This window comes from Diabrotica undecimpunctata, chromosome 3, assembly GCF_040954645.1.
Source record: "Diabrotica undecimpunctata isolate CICGRU chromosome 3, icDiaUnde3, whole genome shotgun sequence".
Lineage (NCBI taxonomy): Eukaryota > Metazoa > Arthropoda > Insecta > Coleoptera > Chrysomelidae > Diabrotica > Diabrotica undecimpunctata.
Window position 1 is genome coordinate 46,658,420 of NC_092805.1, and position 16,104 is coordinate 46,674,523.

The window sequence follows — 16,104 nt, forward strand, 5'->3', positions numbered from 1 at the left end:
TGTAATAAAATCTCAAACCTTAACTGTCTATTTTATTTATTTATTTTTTTTTTATTGAAATTAACGTGTCTTTACATCTGTGGCCATTGACACGTGTACAAAAACGTCTGGAGTATTACATTATACATATAAGATTCTTACATTATATAAGATAAATACAGTAAGTTACATTAGATTTGGAAAAATATAGTGTTACAAATATTGTTTTTTTTTTGAACGAACAATGTTACAATATTTGTTATATACGATAATATATCTGCAATATTTTAAAAAGTCAATTAGATCACTGTACACATTCGGCGAACTAAGTATCTGTTTCAGGTTACCGTTTATATTAGGCGCTAGTCTGTATAGTCTATAATAACTGCACTCAGCGAGTAAGTGTGTTCTACTGTTAGGCGGTGAGAATCACAATGTTCACAAGCAGGTAGGTTTTCGGAAGGCATCAGGTATCCGTGAGTGAAGCGAGTGTGTCCTATTTGGAGTCTTCTAATGATGAGTTTGTCCCTCCTAGTCATTGTAGGTATCTTAAATGAGTATACAGTGGGATTGATTATGTGCAGTTTTGTATTTTGTCCATTCCAATGATTTTGCCATGTTTTACGAGTGTTTTGTTTTATGGTTGCTGCTAGATCTTGATGAAATTGAATTTTTTCTAGGCATAGATCAAAACAACTTGCTTTTCTTGCTGCGATATTAGCAGACTCATTTCCACTGATCCTCACCTGAGATGGAGTCCAAAGAATGGTTATTGATGTTCCTCTGGTGTGGTTTTGATGACAGATTTGTTGAATTTTTTGGACTATCGGATTTAACGAGTATATGTTGGCAATGGACTGAATTGAAAAAAGAGAATCGGTGCATATAGCTAGAGATTTCGTATTAGGAGATTTCAAGAGCTTTAAGGATGCCATATATTTCTGCAGTGTGAATACTACAAGTGGTTGGTAGTCGGTGTAGAGCTAAGGTTATGTTTTCGGTACAAACAGCACAGAAAATATTATTTTCATCTTTAGATGCACCGGTATAAAGAACTTGATTGTACTGTTTTGCATTTAGTGCTTCTTGAAATAATTGTCTAAGGAGGTGGTTAGGAGTATCTCCTTTTTATGTCGAGTTAGACTAGATTGAAAGTAGGTAGCTTATTGGTCCATGGAGGAATATACTTAATTACTGGGTTTTTTGGGTTCGTGGAAACTTTAGTGAAATAGGAAGAGAGTAAAAGCTGACTTCGTCGTATGAAAAGTGAAGGTCGTTTGTATTAAATTTGGGGATTTAAGATAAGTATTACAGGAGGTCATGTAGAGCATGCATCCATAATCCAATCTAGAGCGAATAAGAGCTCTATAGATTCTCAATAACATATTTTTTTCAGCACCCCATTGATGATGTGCAAGTGTTTTCAATATGTTTAGTTTACCAGCACAGTTGTCCTTTAGATTTTTTAATTGTATTTTCCAGTTTAACTTCTGATCGAATATTAGCTACAAGATTTTATGATGATTTACTGAACACTTTGCTTTTTGGTAAATCTTAGTATCTCAGATTTTGAGATGAAAAGTTTGATGCAGTGTTGTGTGGACCAAGAATATACGTTGTTTATAGCATTTTGAATAAGATTTGACGTACTGGATAATGCTCCACTACAGTAAATAAGTAGATCATCAGCGTACAGTAGAGCTTTCACCGGTTGACGAACTTCTTTTGAGATGTCATTAATTGCTAAGTTAAACAGAGTTGGACTTAAAACAGAGCCTTAAGGTACACCATTGAGTTGTTCGAGAACATTTGACTCATTACCGTTTATTACAAGTTTAAATTTACGGTGATTTAAAAAGTTATCTATGAACGTGTAAATATTGCCTGTAATATTATTATCGATAAGTTTGTGTAATATTACATTCTTTGGAATAGTATCAGAGGCGCTTTCAATATCGAAGGCTGCCAAAACTGTATCATGCTGCTTATTAAAATTCTCGGTTATATGGTTTTGTAGTAATACTAAATTGTCCATTGCACTTCGATGTGGTCTGAAACCCGATTGAACGGAGCTAATTATATTGTGCTTTTCAGAAAACCAGTTAAGTCTATTATTGATTATTTTGTCCATTAATTTGAACATGCAACATGTTAATGAGATCTGTCTATAAGAGGATGGCTTTATTGAAGGTTTGTCGGGTTTTTTATTGGAAGAATGATGGATTGTCCCCACAGGTTGGGAAACTTTTTGTTGATCCAAAGAAGATTATAAAATGAAAGTAATTTTGTGAGTCCATTGATGGCTAAATTTTTGAGGAATATAGAAGGTATATTGTCAATTCCTGCTGCAGAATTTATTAAGGTAGATACAGCAAAGGAAATCCCTTGAAAAGTAAAAGGTGCATTTAAAGCGAGAAGGTCATCTGAGAGATCTGTAGTAGAAGGAAGATCTTTATGGGGAGTCAGAGTATTTGTGTAGTTGTCGTTTTTGCTTTTATTATGAAAATGCGTTGTCATAATTTTAGCAATTTGATCATCTTTAGTTACAATTGAATTATGATAAATGAGCGCTGAAATTGACAAGTGTGTTGTTTTCCCGTGCATTTGTTTAATTTTCCTCCAAACTTGACTGGAAAGGGCGTCAATAGATATGGAAGATATGTATTAATTCCAACAGTCTTTTTTACTTTGTTTTATCACTCTTTACGCTATAGCTTTTATTTGTTTGAATTTAATTAGGTTTGGCTCAGTTCTGGTTCTACGATATTTATTTAATGTTGCTTTCTTGGATAGCGTTTTTACATTTAGTATTCCACCAGGGTACAGTTTTACGAGAAGACGATATTGTGCATGTTCCAATGTGCGTTTGAGCAGCCAGGGTGATTAAACTTACTAGGGAGTCTAGTGCTATATCAGGATCTTCTGATAGTTATAGCTGGTTGATATTGTATCCAATGAAGTCTGAAAAATTCTTCCAATTAGCTTGTGATAATTTCCATTTTGAAATTTTTGCTCTGGTTTTGCTGGTAGAATTAGAAATCAAGATAGGAAAGCGACTACTGTCATAAAGGCAATCCATTGTTGTTTAAGTTAGAAGTGGTGTTACATAGTGGTGTTACTTGGGTCACATAAACTAAGATATATTGAGGAGAAAGTGCCACTAGAAATGTTGAAGTACGTTTTGGATCCGGTATTCAATATACAGATGTTAGAGGAGTTTAAAACATTTTTAACGACATGTCCTCTACCAAATGTTTTTTTTTTCGATTCCCAAAGTGAATTATGGGCTATAAAATCACCTACTAAAATAAAGGGGGCTGGAAGTTGATTAATTAAGTTTATTAGCTCAAATTCAGTAAGACTGTTGGAAGGTGGTATGTAAATTGCTACAGATAGTAATTTTATTTGGACACCAAAGAGTAACAGCAATAGCTTCCAGTGTGGTAGTTAAGTGTACTTCTTTACAATAGTAGTCTTAAGAAGTATATATAGATGTGCCTCCACTAGCTCTGATATAATCTGTTCTTAAAAAGTGATGTGCTTGAAAACCATTGAGCTATTTCTTGTCCGTTTGCTTGAAGTTTGTTTCTTGTACGCAAATGATGTCAGCATTCATGCCCATAATTAGTTGTTGAATGAGTTCTAGACGGGGGTAAAATCCGTCGCAGTTCCACTGGATTAAATTAAAAATGAGTATTATGTTTCTGACGTGGTTGCCCCTTCATAGAGATGGTCTTCTTCGAAATTGTCTTGTAAGGATACCGAGATTATGCTTTCTGCGTGAGAATTATTAGAGCCTAGTTCCGTTTTAATGTTTTTACTAATTCTAGTTAGTCGATTTTTGACAGATCTCTCAGTTAGTGATTTGTAAATTTTTTGTAAACAGGAGTGCTTCGCTCAGTGGACTGGTTTTACCGTAGCAATGATCTAAGAAAGATATGAAGTTATCGACCGATAACGTAAAGGAGTCTTTTTGGTAGTGTTCTCTGATTGTATTCTTAGATTCCAGCGATATTCTGCTGTCATCTTGAATAGAAAATACCCTTTTGAGTTTCTTTTTGGCTTGATTTGCTTTTTTTGTGGCTTGCTCTGTTACGATAAACTCTGAATCAGTTTCGTGTTCTATTTCTGGTGAGTCAGTTGACTTTGGTCTCTTTTCACCTTTTGAAGTTACATATTTTAATTTTGTGCGTGTCATTAGGTGTTTCCGAATTATGTTTCCCTCTTGTGGAACTACCGGTACCGTATTTAGACTTGCAGTTAGGGAAATATCAAAAGGGAAGGGAAGATGTTTTGTTCGAATTTTCTGATTTATTGGATTCAGGGGTGGTGCAATTTGATGCTATGTGACCGGGTTTTTTACAGTAGAATAAAAGTCATTTTATCTGTGGATAAAAATATTCTATGATCATTATTGTCAAATGGAATAATCGGGGATGTTTGAATCTCATAATTATCATGGTATATCACAAATACTTGTCTGTGGAAAGACAAGATATGGTTGTATTCATCTCCTGGGATGCCAGCTCGTAGGAATGATATTGGAGAGACTATCTGAAGTCCTATGTTTTTCAGGGAGGCCTCCATTGTTTTATTGAGTATTGAAGGACATATATTATACATGATCAGTCGCTCTGCTGGTGTGATTAATCTGCTGACTGAAAGGACATGGTTTAGTAAGGTTTAGCAAGGTTTAGTAAGGTTTAGTAAGGTAATAGTAGGATTTGTGGAAATGAGCTGCTCTGAGAACTAGATCTGTTTTATTTAAATAAATACATATTCTGCTGTTTGAGATTCTTTCGGCGATGATTTAACTGCTGCTGTGTAGGAAATGGAAGGCTGTGAGATGTTTTTTGAAGTAGATTGCTATGTTTGACGTTGTGGGATTATTTTCAGTCGGTGAACTCACATTATTATTTGGGGGGCCCTCGTAGTCAAAAGCAACCGTGGAAATTTTTTCAGTTTTGTCTTCCATTGGTGAATATTACATTTAGCAACCAGTAATTACTCTTCGTAATTCTGGCTGCCTATTCGACAGGTAGTTGTTCCAATAATAGGTTTATGTTTATTTTACCGTACTAATTATTGATAAGAGGAGCAAAAAGTCGTTTACTAAATGAAGTATTGTGAATGTTTTTATGCCAGTAAATGCAAGTAAAATCAAATTTTACTCACCGAAACATTTCTGGCAGGTGCACAACACATTAACTTTACTCCACTGTGATTCTTATCAATTAATATCAACTATTTCGCTATTTAGACAACTAAATATTGAAGAGGTTGTCCGATTGGAACATACACGTTCTAGCTTGATTTGGCCAGTCCTATTTTATTTTATATTTTACTCCAATATGGAATATTAGGAAATCGTTTTCACGAGGGTATTTATGCCTAGATGAATTGGTATGACCTGGATACAAGTTGTAAATCCCCATGCCAGTACATTTTTGGTGCATTCGTCATCTGTTTGTTTTGCAATGTTTAGAAAACACGGATTTCGAAGTTGTGCAACTATTCCCTTACATGTTATGCATGTTAAATACCACAAATATAATGTCGGAAGAAATAAAACAAGGAATAACTGTTGAAAACTGTCTAAAAAGAAAAACAAAGATAATGATATACAGGACCTTAATAATTCTAGTGGTTTGGTATAGAACTAGCGGACCAACTCGACATCAAGTTTTGCTGATATTTAAGAGGGGCGGAGTCTAACGATCCATCGTTTCCGTCGCCTGGTGTAAATGAAAGCCCTTTTCTTGTGCGCAATACTCCTCCTAAACGGTGATAGTTAGGAGAATAATTTTTTCGAATAATTAAACAGATTGTTGAGTAGATTCCCCCTAAAGTTTAAAATTTAAAAAATTCGAACCGGTTTAAAAATGGCGGCCATAAAATGAATTTTTCCTATAGTAAAGTATAGGAATTTTACAGGTTTCATTCTTCAAAATTTAAAGTCCTAATTTTCAATGTATTTTTAAAATATGCCCGCGTCTACTTTTTTCTTATACTTACTGATTGAATTCAGAATTATGAAACCGGAAGGATTTACTTCCGGTAAGACATCCCAGCCTAACCTAACCTAACCTAACCTAAACTAAACTAACCAAATTGCAAACAAAAAAAACCAACTTCGAATTTTAAGTATAAAATATTTATTAATTCATTTAGCTAGTAGAAACCTGTAAAATTCATATACTTTACTATAGGAAAAATTCATTTTATGGCCGCCATTTTTAAAACGGTTCGAATTTTTTAAATTTTAAACCTTAGGGGGAATCTACTCAACAATCTGTTTAATTATTCGAAAAAATTATTCTCCTATCTATCACCGTTTAGGAGGAGTATTGCGCACAAGAAAAGGGCTTAGCCTTTTAGTATATAAGATTAAGTCTTAGGTGGTTTCTAATACATATAAAAACAAAATTTTAATATTTGACAAAAATAAATAAAATTGAAATACGACCTCATTCGAACTATATAATAAGTACAAATAAATAGCTGAAAGCAAATATATCATTGCTGCAATAAAAATTAGATGCCTCAGTGAGCAAGACATTTATGCAGAACAAGTAAAAATTATCCTGCAAAAAGTATTCTGTTGGTGAAACCCGGGACAACCAAACGAAGAAGTAGATTTAGGTTAACTGTCACCAGGACAGGCAAGAAAAAAACTTAGGAGGGTAGAAGCTCAACTAGGACCTTAGTACCAATGATAATGCTAAGTTGTTATTTATCTAATTGAATTGTTTATACGAGAAGTCGATGCTGCTTTTTTTCTCATGTTGCGATATCTTAAATATGGCATATGTGGCCTATATATTTAAGAAAGTAAAAGTGTTTATCTTGTGTACACTTTATTTTATATTTGTATTAACATTTTTTGGTGGTTTTTTTATACTATGTTAATTTATTTTCGTAGCTACGTTTCGGCAATTCGTTTTCTAATATTTTCTGCAATAAAATGAATTTTCAAAAAGAATAATGAAATTCGTCTATTTATAAATTATTTATTTTTATTTAAGCACTATTTTTGGATAATATGCTAAAATTTTATTTTATTTATTTTAAAGCAAATGGCACAGCAGCATATTCTTTCGGCAGTAGAATCAGAAATAAATTCTGGTAAGGAAAAAGGAGATCCGACTGAACGGGACCTAACTGTAACTCTTGATGACAGAGAACTTTGGGTGAGGTTTCAGTGTTTCACTAACGAAATGATAGTTACCAAGAGTGGACGGTAAGTTTTTTTTATTTTATTTATTTTTAACAATATTTGCTTTAATTTACTGTTCATCCTTGAATATTATAATATAAAGTTTCACTTAGGAGACTTGAAATTTCTAAATTGAAAAAAGGAAAGTGTTAAATATTAAACAAAAAACACTATTATATTTATGGTCATATTTTTTCTATTCATTGGTAAGAAGGTCTTAAGAGCGTAGGAGCAAAATTTTGAGCCAATGCTTTTTAAATCATTCATTTTTGTCGAAGCTCGAATTTTGTCGAGAAAACTAACAAATATTTTTGAAAAATTTAAACGCAGAATAAAAGATTACATTATTACCGAGGGCCGAAAGTCCCTTAGAATAAACAAAAAGTTTTTTTGAATAAGATATTTGAAATTAAAAATCACACTAAATCTTCTCTTCTTTTTCACCCCTGTAACTTATTAAAATAAACATTATAGAAATTTTCATTAACTTTCGGCCCTCAGTAATAATGTATTGGTCAACCTGTACCGCCTTTTGTGTTATTTAAAGGCCAAAGGTTTAAACCTAAATGGTCTGATCACTTGTCCCCTGGCTCAAAAGAAGTTGTCACAAATAAAGGTAGTACGCCATGCGAGGCATTTGTTTTGTGGCTTGACAATTTCTTTTCATTCTGGGTTCTACCCTACTAATATTTAATGGAGCTTAATGTCACCTAGATATTTTCATAGTTGGGGCAGATAACCGCATGGACATAACTTTATTTTGTCTTCCTAGCAACACGTCACACGAGTTGCAACCTATGGACAAATAAGTGTTTAAAAGCTTTAAGACATTTAGGGACCCAGAAGATCTACAGTTTTTAACAACAAACCCTGGCAAGGCAATTACCAAAACGAGGTTTGGAGAAATTTTTTACTCTATTTTAGCTTAAAGCAATGACAGCATCAAACATTATCTCCGGTTTTGCATTTACTGGCATTTATCCGTTTAAACCAGACTCTATACCTGCAGCTGCCTTTGCACCACGTTTGATCACTCACAGAGAAGACGAAGTAAATCATAGTAGCTTCCAAAATTTATCAGATGTTGTTAGAAGTTCTAGCAAGTCGGTTGAACCCGCATATAAAAACTAGGCGAGTACAAGCGGGTATCAAGTGTCAGAGAAAACTAATACCAAAAAAAAAGAAGCGTTTAATTACTGTGTCAAGTAGCAAATTATTATCAGATTTTAGTCTTTACGATGACTCACTTGACAATATCTTTAGTTAAGATGTACCTATGGAAAGATTGAAGAGGAGCAGCTGCTCTGAAGATGATAGTCCACTAATTAAATTAAAATATAAACAGAGAGGCAATACGGTTACAAAAGAAAAAGCAAAATGTAATCCGGAGTCTAATCAAGTAAAACCTTCTTACTCCAAATGCTTAAACAGTTCTTTTAAAGATACAGGACTTTATTTTTTTAGAAAAATGTGTTACTGTTAACTGTAGTTCTGCAGTGCCTAGTATTGACATGGGTAGCAATAATAGGAGATCTATAATCCTAATTATGCCATTAAAACGTCAATAAAAAAATATTCTTTATTTAGTTTTTGATATAATTAAAATATATTGTTAAAGAAAATACATTTCTTTACTACTACTCAAATTTGTTTTCATTTATTGATAAAAGTGTAGGATTTATTTAGAACCAAACGATATGGAAAGATTCGAACGTAGATTTGAGGTTCGAATCGGTTTGTAAATGCCAATTTGTCCGCTTCTTGTCGATCGACGATGATAGGTATAATAAAAGGTTGAAGTTGTGGAGTAAAAGTGTTGATTTATTGACAGCTACTGGTAGTTAAACAATATGATGTTCGTTAGGTAACTACTTATGATTGACTGTAGTACACTGCGCTCACATGAGCTCAAATCCCCAATTTATAATCTCACAAATATTTCATACCTAAGCACAGAGGTTATTGCTTCCTATCATACCGTACCAACAAACTTTGCTTACAATACAATTTAATCTACGCCTTAATTTCGACACTTAGGAAGTTCAATTAGAAAATATATTATTCGGCAATTCATTAACAGGTGAATGGACTTTAATTATTAAAATATTACTCGATATCATTTTCACAATGTCACTTACACACGGTGAAACTATAATAGATTAAGAAGTTAAGAATAATGTGAGATTACAAATTAAGGGTTAATTTGTGATTGAACACGGTAAGATGGCAATATTTGGCTCACTTACCTTTCAAACATTAATGTCAAACGTCATTAAACTTATTTTAACCTTCAATTGTGGCTTATTCCCATTAAAATCGTAATTACTTTAAAATGCCACAAGAAAATAGCTTCAGATCTAGATCTAGATAAGAGAAGGGAGTGTTCTAAAAATGTCGCCAAGCTTAAAGCGCTTGCCTCACTTTCGGAGTACGGTACGTGCGATAGTCAACTGCGCACAAGTAGGAGAGGTTGGTTTTAGTTGGTAGACAGGATAACAGATACTTGAATCTTTGGCACTGCTATCTTCAGTACTTTAAATTAACTAAAACCCAAATTTTAGAGACTCAAAATGGAGGTAGCATAAAAAAATTTCAAAACCCCCCCTCAGGCAAATTCTGAATATATGAATAGATATACTGCAACATTATTTTCTTAATCATATTCATCATTTAATTTTTCTTTTTAATTCTGGTAAGGACTTCAGCATTTGGTACTATGTTTACCTAACTTGATTTTAATATTTTGTATATCAAATTATTCAAATTGATCACGTATTTCTTCCTTTAAAGCCTTCGCTTCATAGAGCACCACAGAAACTATAGAGCTATCTGTATTTTTTAATTTTTCTGCGATTCTACTATTATATTTAAATTGTCTGGTTCCTACGTTTTAGTAATTGCCATAAATTCCGTCTTGTTAACGTCCACTTTCCTCGATAATATCTACTACAATATTCTGGTGTAACTGCAACCATTGGGTAGTCTCTGCATATTATCAGCGATATACCTTATCTTATTGATAGATCTATCATTCACGTTTATTTCCATAGTCATTTCTTCGAGTTTTTTTATTATCTCTTTCAAATATAAATCAAATAAGAAATGGCAAAGTATAAAAACTTTACCTCATACCTATTTTGCTCTTTATTGCCTCACTTATTTCTTTTCCCACTCTGAAATTGGAAGTTTGATGACAATAGAGATGAGTTACTATTCTTAAATCTTTGTCGGCTCTATGTTTATCTTAAAGTGGATATACGAGAGAAATATGACGAAGCTTATAAAATGCCGCATTCTAATAAACAAAGACAAACACAAAGTGGTTAAAAGAGTACATTAAATCCAAGTAATGTTTCTCGTGTGCCCAGAGCAATCCTAAATCCAACCTAGTACTCAGTAATATCTTATTCCAATTTTGTGATAATTCTTAGGTATAATATTTTAAATATTTAAGGTATGTAGCTCATAAGACCGATTATCTGGTGATTATTACATTCCTTTGCATTAGATTTTTTGGTAATTTATTTATTTATTTAATATACGTGACAACCCCATTAAATGTTACAATTTACAATATACAAAATAGTTGTTAAGTACACAGTATTTAAAGATAACAAAATTAAATACTCACTAAATAATGTAGACTAGAAATATTATATACACATACTATGTGCACATGTACATATATATATATATATATATATATATATATATATATATATATATATATATATATATATATATATATATATATATAAATATATAAATGTTTTTGATGGGTTGGAGTCAATAAAAGGGGCTATTGGTTAACTATTTAATATCTCGAGCTTTCAATTGTGTTTACAATTCTTATCAAGAGCTGCTAAAAAAGACAAAATATCTTACAAAGTTGAACTATAAAGAAAAACATTTTTTGTTAACTCACCAAATAAAATTAATTTCGTTAATAAAAATTGCTGCAAATACATGTCAAAAAAAATTAATACTAAAATGCCCTTATCTAATAAATTCTTCCCTAAAATTTTAATAATTTTGAAAACATTTTCTTAACAAAAAAAAATAATTGAATTTATAAATAGTTTAAAGTAGCAACCAATTACAAATAAGCCTCAATGTCATAAATGCCAACTTAAAATGTTTACCTTTGACAATTATATTGTCAAAAATAAAATTTTGTTTAAAAATTCTTTTTTGTTTAGTAACAAAAAAGAAGAAGATTTATTCACCATTGATAGATGTCTGAAAAAATGTAACAGATATATGGAAAATTAAATAAAAATGTGATATTTTTCAAGTTTTATATATAAATTATAAAGAAATATTATAATTATAAATTTTGCTTAGGTTTTGAATTTCTGATCTTTTGTTTAAACTATTATCACTTTTGCTAATACAAACCATTTCCAAAAAAGTCCTTTTGAATTTATTACTTTCACTACATAAAATTTTATGTAGTGAAAGTAATATGATAAACATTATATTATATAACATAAATGATAACATTAAAATTGTATGTAGTGAAAGTAATAAATTCAAAAGGACTTTTTTGGAAATGGTTTGTATTAGCAAAAGTGATAATAGTTTAAACAAAAGATCAGAAATTCAAAACCTAAGCAAAATTTATAATTATAATATTTCTTTATAATTTATATATAAAACTTGAAAAATATCACATTTTTATTTAATTTTCCATATATCTGTTACATTTTTGCAGACATCTATCAATGGTGAATAAATCTTCTTCTTTTTTGTTACTAAACAAAAAAGAATTTTTAAACAAAATTTTATTTTTGACAATATAATTGTCAAAGGTAAACATTTTAAGTCGGCATTTATGACATTGAGGCTTATTTGTAATTGGTTGCTACTTTAAACTATTTATAAATTCAATTATTTTTTTTTGTTAAGAAAATGTTTTCAAAATTATTAAAATTTCAGGGAAGAATTTATTAGATAAGGGCATTTTAGTATTAATTCTTTTTGACATGTATTTGCAGCAATTTTTATTAACGAAACTAATTTTATTTGGTGAGTTAACAAAAAATGTTTTTCTTTATAGTTCAACTTTGTAAGATATTTTGTCTTTTTTAGCAGCTCTTGATAAGAATTTTAAACACAATTGAAAGCTCGAGATATTAAATAGTTAACCAATAGCCCCTTTTATTGACTCCAACCCATCAAAAACATTTATATATTTTTTCCAAACGAGTCACAAGTACTTCTTTATATATATATATATATATATATATATATATATATATATATATATATATATATATATATATATATATATATATTCCCATATGAGACGTTGCCGATAGTAATGGCGAACTCACCAAAAGCAAGTTTCGAGATATTTGGGTGTAAAACAATTACAGAAGGGCGAACTCAACAAAAGGTGAACAACATTATGATTTTGTACTTATTTATTATTTACTTACGTATGATAGTGTACTATTTAACTTGTATTAAAATTTATTGAATTGAAACACCTTTAGAAATTAAATGTTTTATTCTTACAAAAATTCAAGTGACTAAGGTATTTGAAACAAATCACAAAACGGTGAAAACCTAGAATTAAACTAACATAAGAAAAAACTAAAAGACAAAAACAAATAACTAGTCAAGTTCAGGGGTTGTATTCTATTTGATCATCCTCATCGTCTTGGTTTTCTGTATTTTCATCCGTGACCGCTTCTTGAGTGTTTATGATTTTAGTAAAGTATCGACTCCAAGGTAGAGATACATACGGCAATAAGTCAAGAATATCCTTTATTTTTGGGGCTGGTATTTTATTGGCGGTACTGTAAAGTCTCGTCAATGCTTCATTGGCCAAATTAAAATTATTAGGATCATAATTTTGCCCCTTGCCTTTTTGTAGTTTGATTGGCGTTTTCACTTCAAAATTATAAGCAGAATGAACGTACAAACCTTGCTTGAAGTTCTCTGTAAATTAAAAGATCTTTCCATCTTTAAACTTAGCACCAACCATCTGAACTTTAGTTATTTTCTTTTGAAGATCGGAAAAATTTAAAATCATACCCTGCGTAAGTTGGACAACGGTAAACCGGTTCTTTGGGTGGCATCTTTCAATCATTAACTTATAGTGATCTAAGGTATATGCTCAATATTACGAGTCAATAGTACGAGTGCCCAGGTATCATAAAATAGTGTTTAATTTCTGTGAACCGGTCGTTGTGTATAAAGTGTAGATTTGACAAAACAAGATTTAAATTTTTGTTTTGTCCAGAACAGTTATCGCTAAACATAAAAATTTTCTTTAAGTTAAAATCAATTTTAGACAAATAATCATACAAGCAGCTGGCAATCTCACATGATCCACGTCTTCCTGTACTTTCATCCCAAAGATACCGGTTTTGACATTGTGGATGCAATAGGTCCACAGTTTCCTTTTGTAGTACTGAATCCCAGTAGTTAGTTTTTGGGTCGGCAAGGCTTGCTGTAGATCAAACGCTATAACCAGAAGTGAGTCATCTACATTACTTCTAAGATTCTTAAGAAGGGACTGAATAGTTTTTGCACGAGTCAGGTGTATCTCCTTATCCCATTACAATATATGTTACTTAACTGTTTATGAAATACCGTGTCTAGGATGTCAAAATAGCTACATTGGTCTAACATCACAATGGCTAAAACAACGCATCACACAATATAAAAGTGATTGCCGCTTGGGAAAAAATACTTATGCTTGATTTTGACTATAACAAAGCTCACATTTTGGCACAGACTGATAACTACAAAAGTAGATTATTTCTTGAGATGTATCACATAAACAAAAATAAAAACACTTTAAATTATAAAACAGACACTGGACAGTTAAGTAACATATATTGTAATGTATTGAACAAAATTTATAAATATTCAAAATAGCCAACATTCATCTTAATAACAAGTAACCTTAATAATTCATCAAAGAAATATCATTCTTCTAACGTTTCTTTTATTTTATTGTTGTTTTTATTTGTACATTTGAAGTAATTTTAATTTTTTTTTATCGTATTGCTGTGAGGAACGTGCTTAGGACAGTTTAATATTGACATTCAAAAGTTTACATATTTCAATGTTATTTTTATTTGTGAAATCTTTTACTTTCTGTGATTTTTAAATCTATTTGTACATCATTTGTTTGTAATGTTCTAGGTAATTGTTTTACAGTTTACTCCTGATGAAGCTATAAAATAAATGGCGAAATATTGAGTCTTAGAAAAAACAAAGTTTTTATTACAGACCACTATACCTGATATTTCCTACATATTTATATATATATATATATATATATATATATATATATATGATTAAATATAAAAATTAATTTATACTTCTGAGTGACTTCTAATAATTAGAAAAATTCCAACATATATGAATTAAACAGAAAAAATTCCTTAATGTTAAACAACATTAAACAACATTAAAGAAAATCTACCTACTTTAATTAAAACTCCTAAAAACACAACTTTTGTAAACACGAAATTAGTAATATTAAATGTGTTTTTATAGGTTATATTAAAACTAGCTTATAATGTTTCGCACATCTTCACAGCTTACATAAGTGGCATCTATAGTACTGAATATAATAAAGAAACCTAAACAGCGGTTTTATAAAAATTAAGACAAATATGTTGGGGGGCCATTTTCCCCGACTTTCCCTATGTATTTTTACGCTAATACATTGAAACTTTGATCTTTTATATTATTTCACAATGAAAATTATCTTTTAGGAGGAAAAATTTTGCCATAGTTACATATTTCATATTAGCCATACTACCAAATTTAATTGTAAATATTTTATTTAAACCACCAGCGTTTATTGTTTGAATTTGATTAAAACCTAAAACTTGTGAATTTATTATATCTACAAATAATAATTTAGATGCTAAGTAAAATGCTTAGAAATAATATAGTATTAAAATTAAATGATGAGATACAGAACTGCTAATTGGTAAGATTGTCTAGCGACTACTAGTGTACCGTTGAGGCTTCCTCGTGTTAATTAATACGACTGATGAATTTTGTTTGGTCTCTAAAAGTTACGATTGGTAAATAAAAAATAACATAAGACGACTGTAAGTCTGTTAGTAGAACAAGGTTATATATTATAACTTATTATACATAACTTATTTTAAATAAGGATGTAACTTCAAACTATTTAAAACTTGGTACTAAGAAAATTTAAAAATTTCACAAGAAACTCACAAGAAGTTCACAGCACAAACACTACTTTCAGAGAAAAATCGCTATTGGAATAAGTAACGAGACTTATTTTTTAAATCTTACAATATTTCTAGTAAAAAAAAACTAAGCCACATTGAAAATGACGAATCATCCACTGAAGATGGAAAAGGGAACAGGTAATGAGGATGAACGAGACGAGCACAGTTTCGTTCATCGCACATCGTTTCATGAAAAGTAAAATGTTATTTCGTTTTCAAAATAAGAAAGGGTTAGGTTATGTTAGGTTCAATGTAAGTTGGCGCTTAAATACCTTTCCGCTCGATCTAAGCAGTCTATTGTTGCTCATCCCTAGGTCATAGTTGTGCCTTCACTCAGTCTTTTTAACAAAGTCTGTTATGACCTTAGGTGACACTTCTACGAAGTCGTAGGGCTCTAGTTGATGATACTCAAATGTATTAAACCTTATTCTATGCAACACTGAACAGTTTCACAGAAAGTGTTCTGACGTCTCGTTATCAACCTGACAGAATCTGCAATTCGCACTTTCTGTCAGTCAGATTTTGAAAATGTGCCTCTCGAGGCACAATTAATGAAATTAACAAGAACAACAAGACCAGAGTTATAATGCCAACAGGGAAACAGAATGCATAGAACTAAAAGGAGGAATCCGCCAAGGAGACTCGCTCAGCCCATTGTTATTCAATATGGTGATGAAT

The 16,104-nt window shown here is 31.1% G+C and overlaps 1 protein-coding gene and 1 long non-coding RNA gene across 2 annotated transcripts in view; one reads left to right on the top strand and one right to left on the bottom strand.

Moving 5' to 3' along the window:
- The window catches only part of LOC140435580 (uncharacterized), a 334,868-nt gene that overhangs the window by 57,553 nt on the left and 261,211 nt on the right, over positions 1 to 16,104 (bottom strand). The window lies entirely within an intron of this gene.
- LOC140435579 (T-box transcription factor T-like) overlaps positions 1 to 16,104 on the top strand; it is an 87,524-nt gene that overhangs the window by 38,951 nt on the left and 32,469 nt on the right. Inside the window, exon 2 of the mRNA XM_072524327.1 lies at positions 7,053 to 7,219. Coding sequence (XP_072380428.1) covers positions 7,053 to 7,219 — 167 coding nt within the window. The remainder of the gene's footprint in view (positions 1 to 7,052; positions 7,220 to 16,104) is intronic.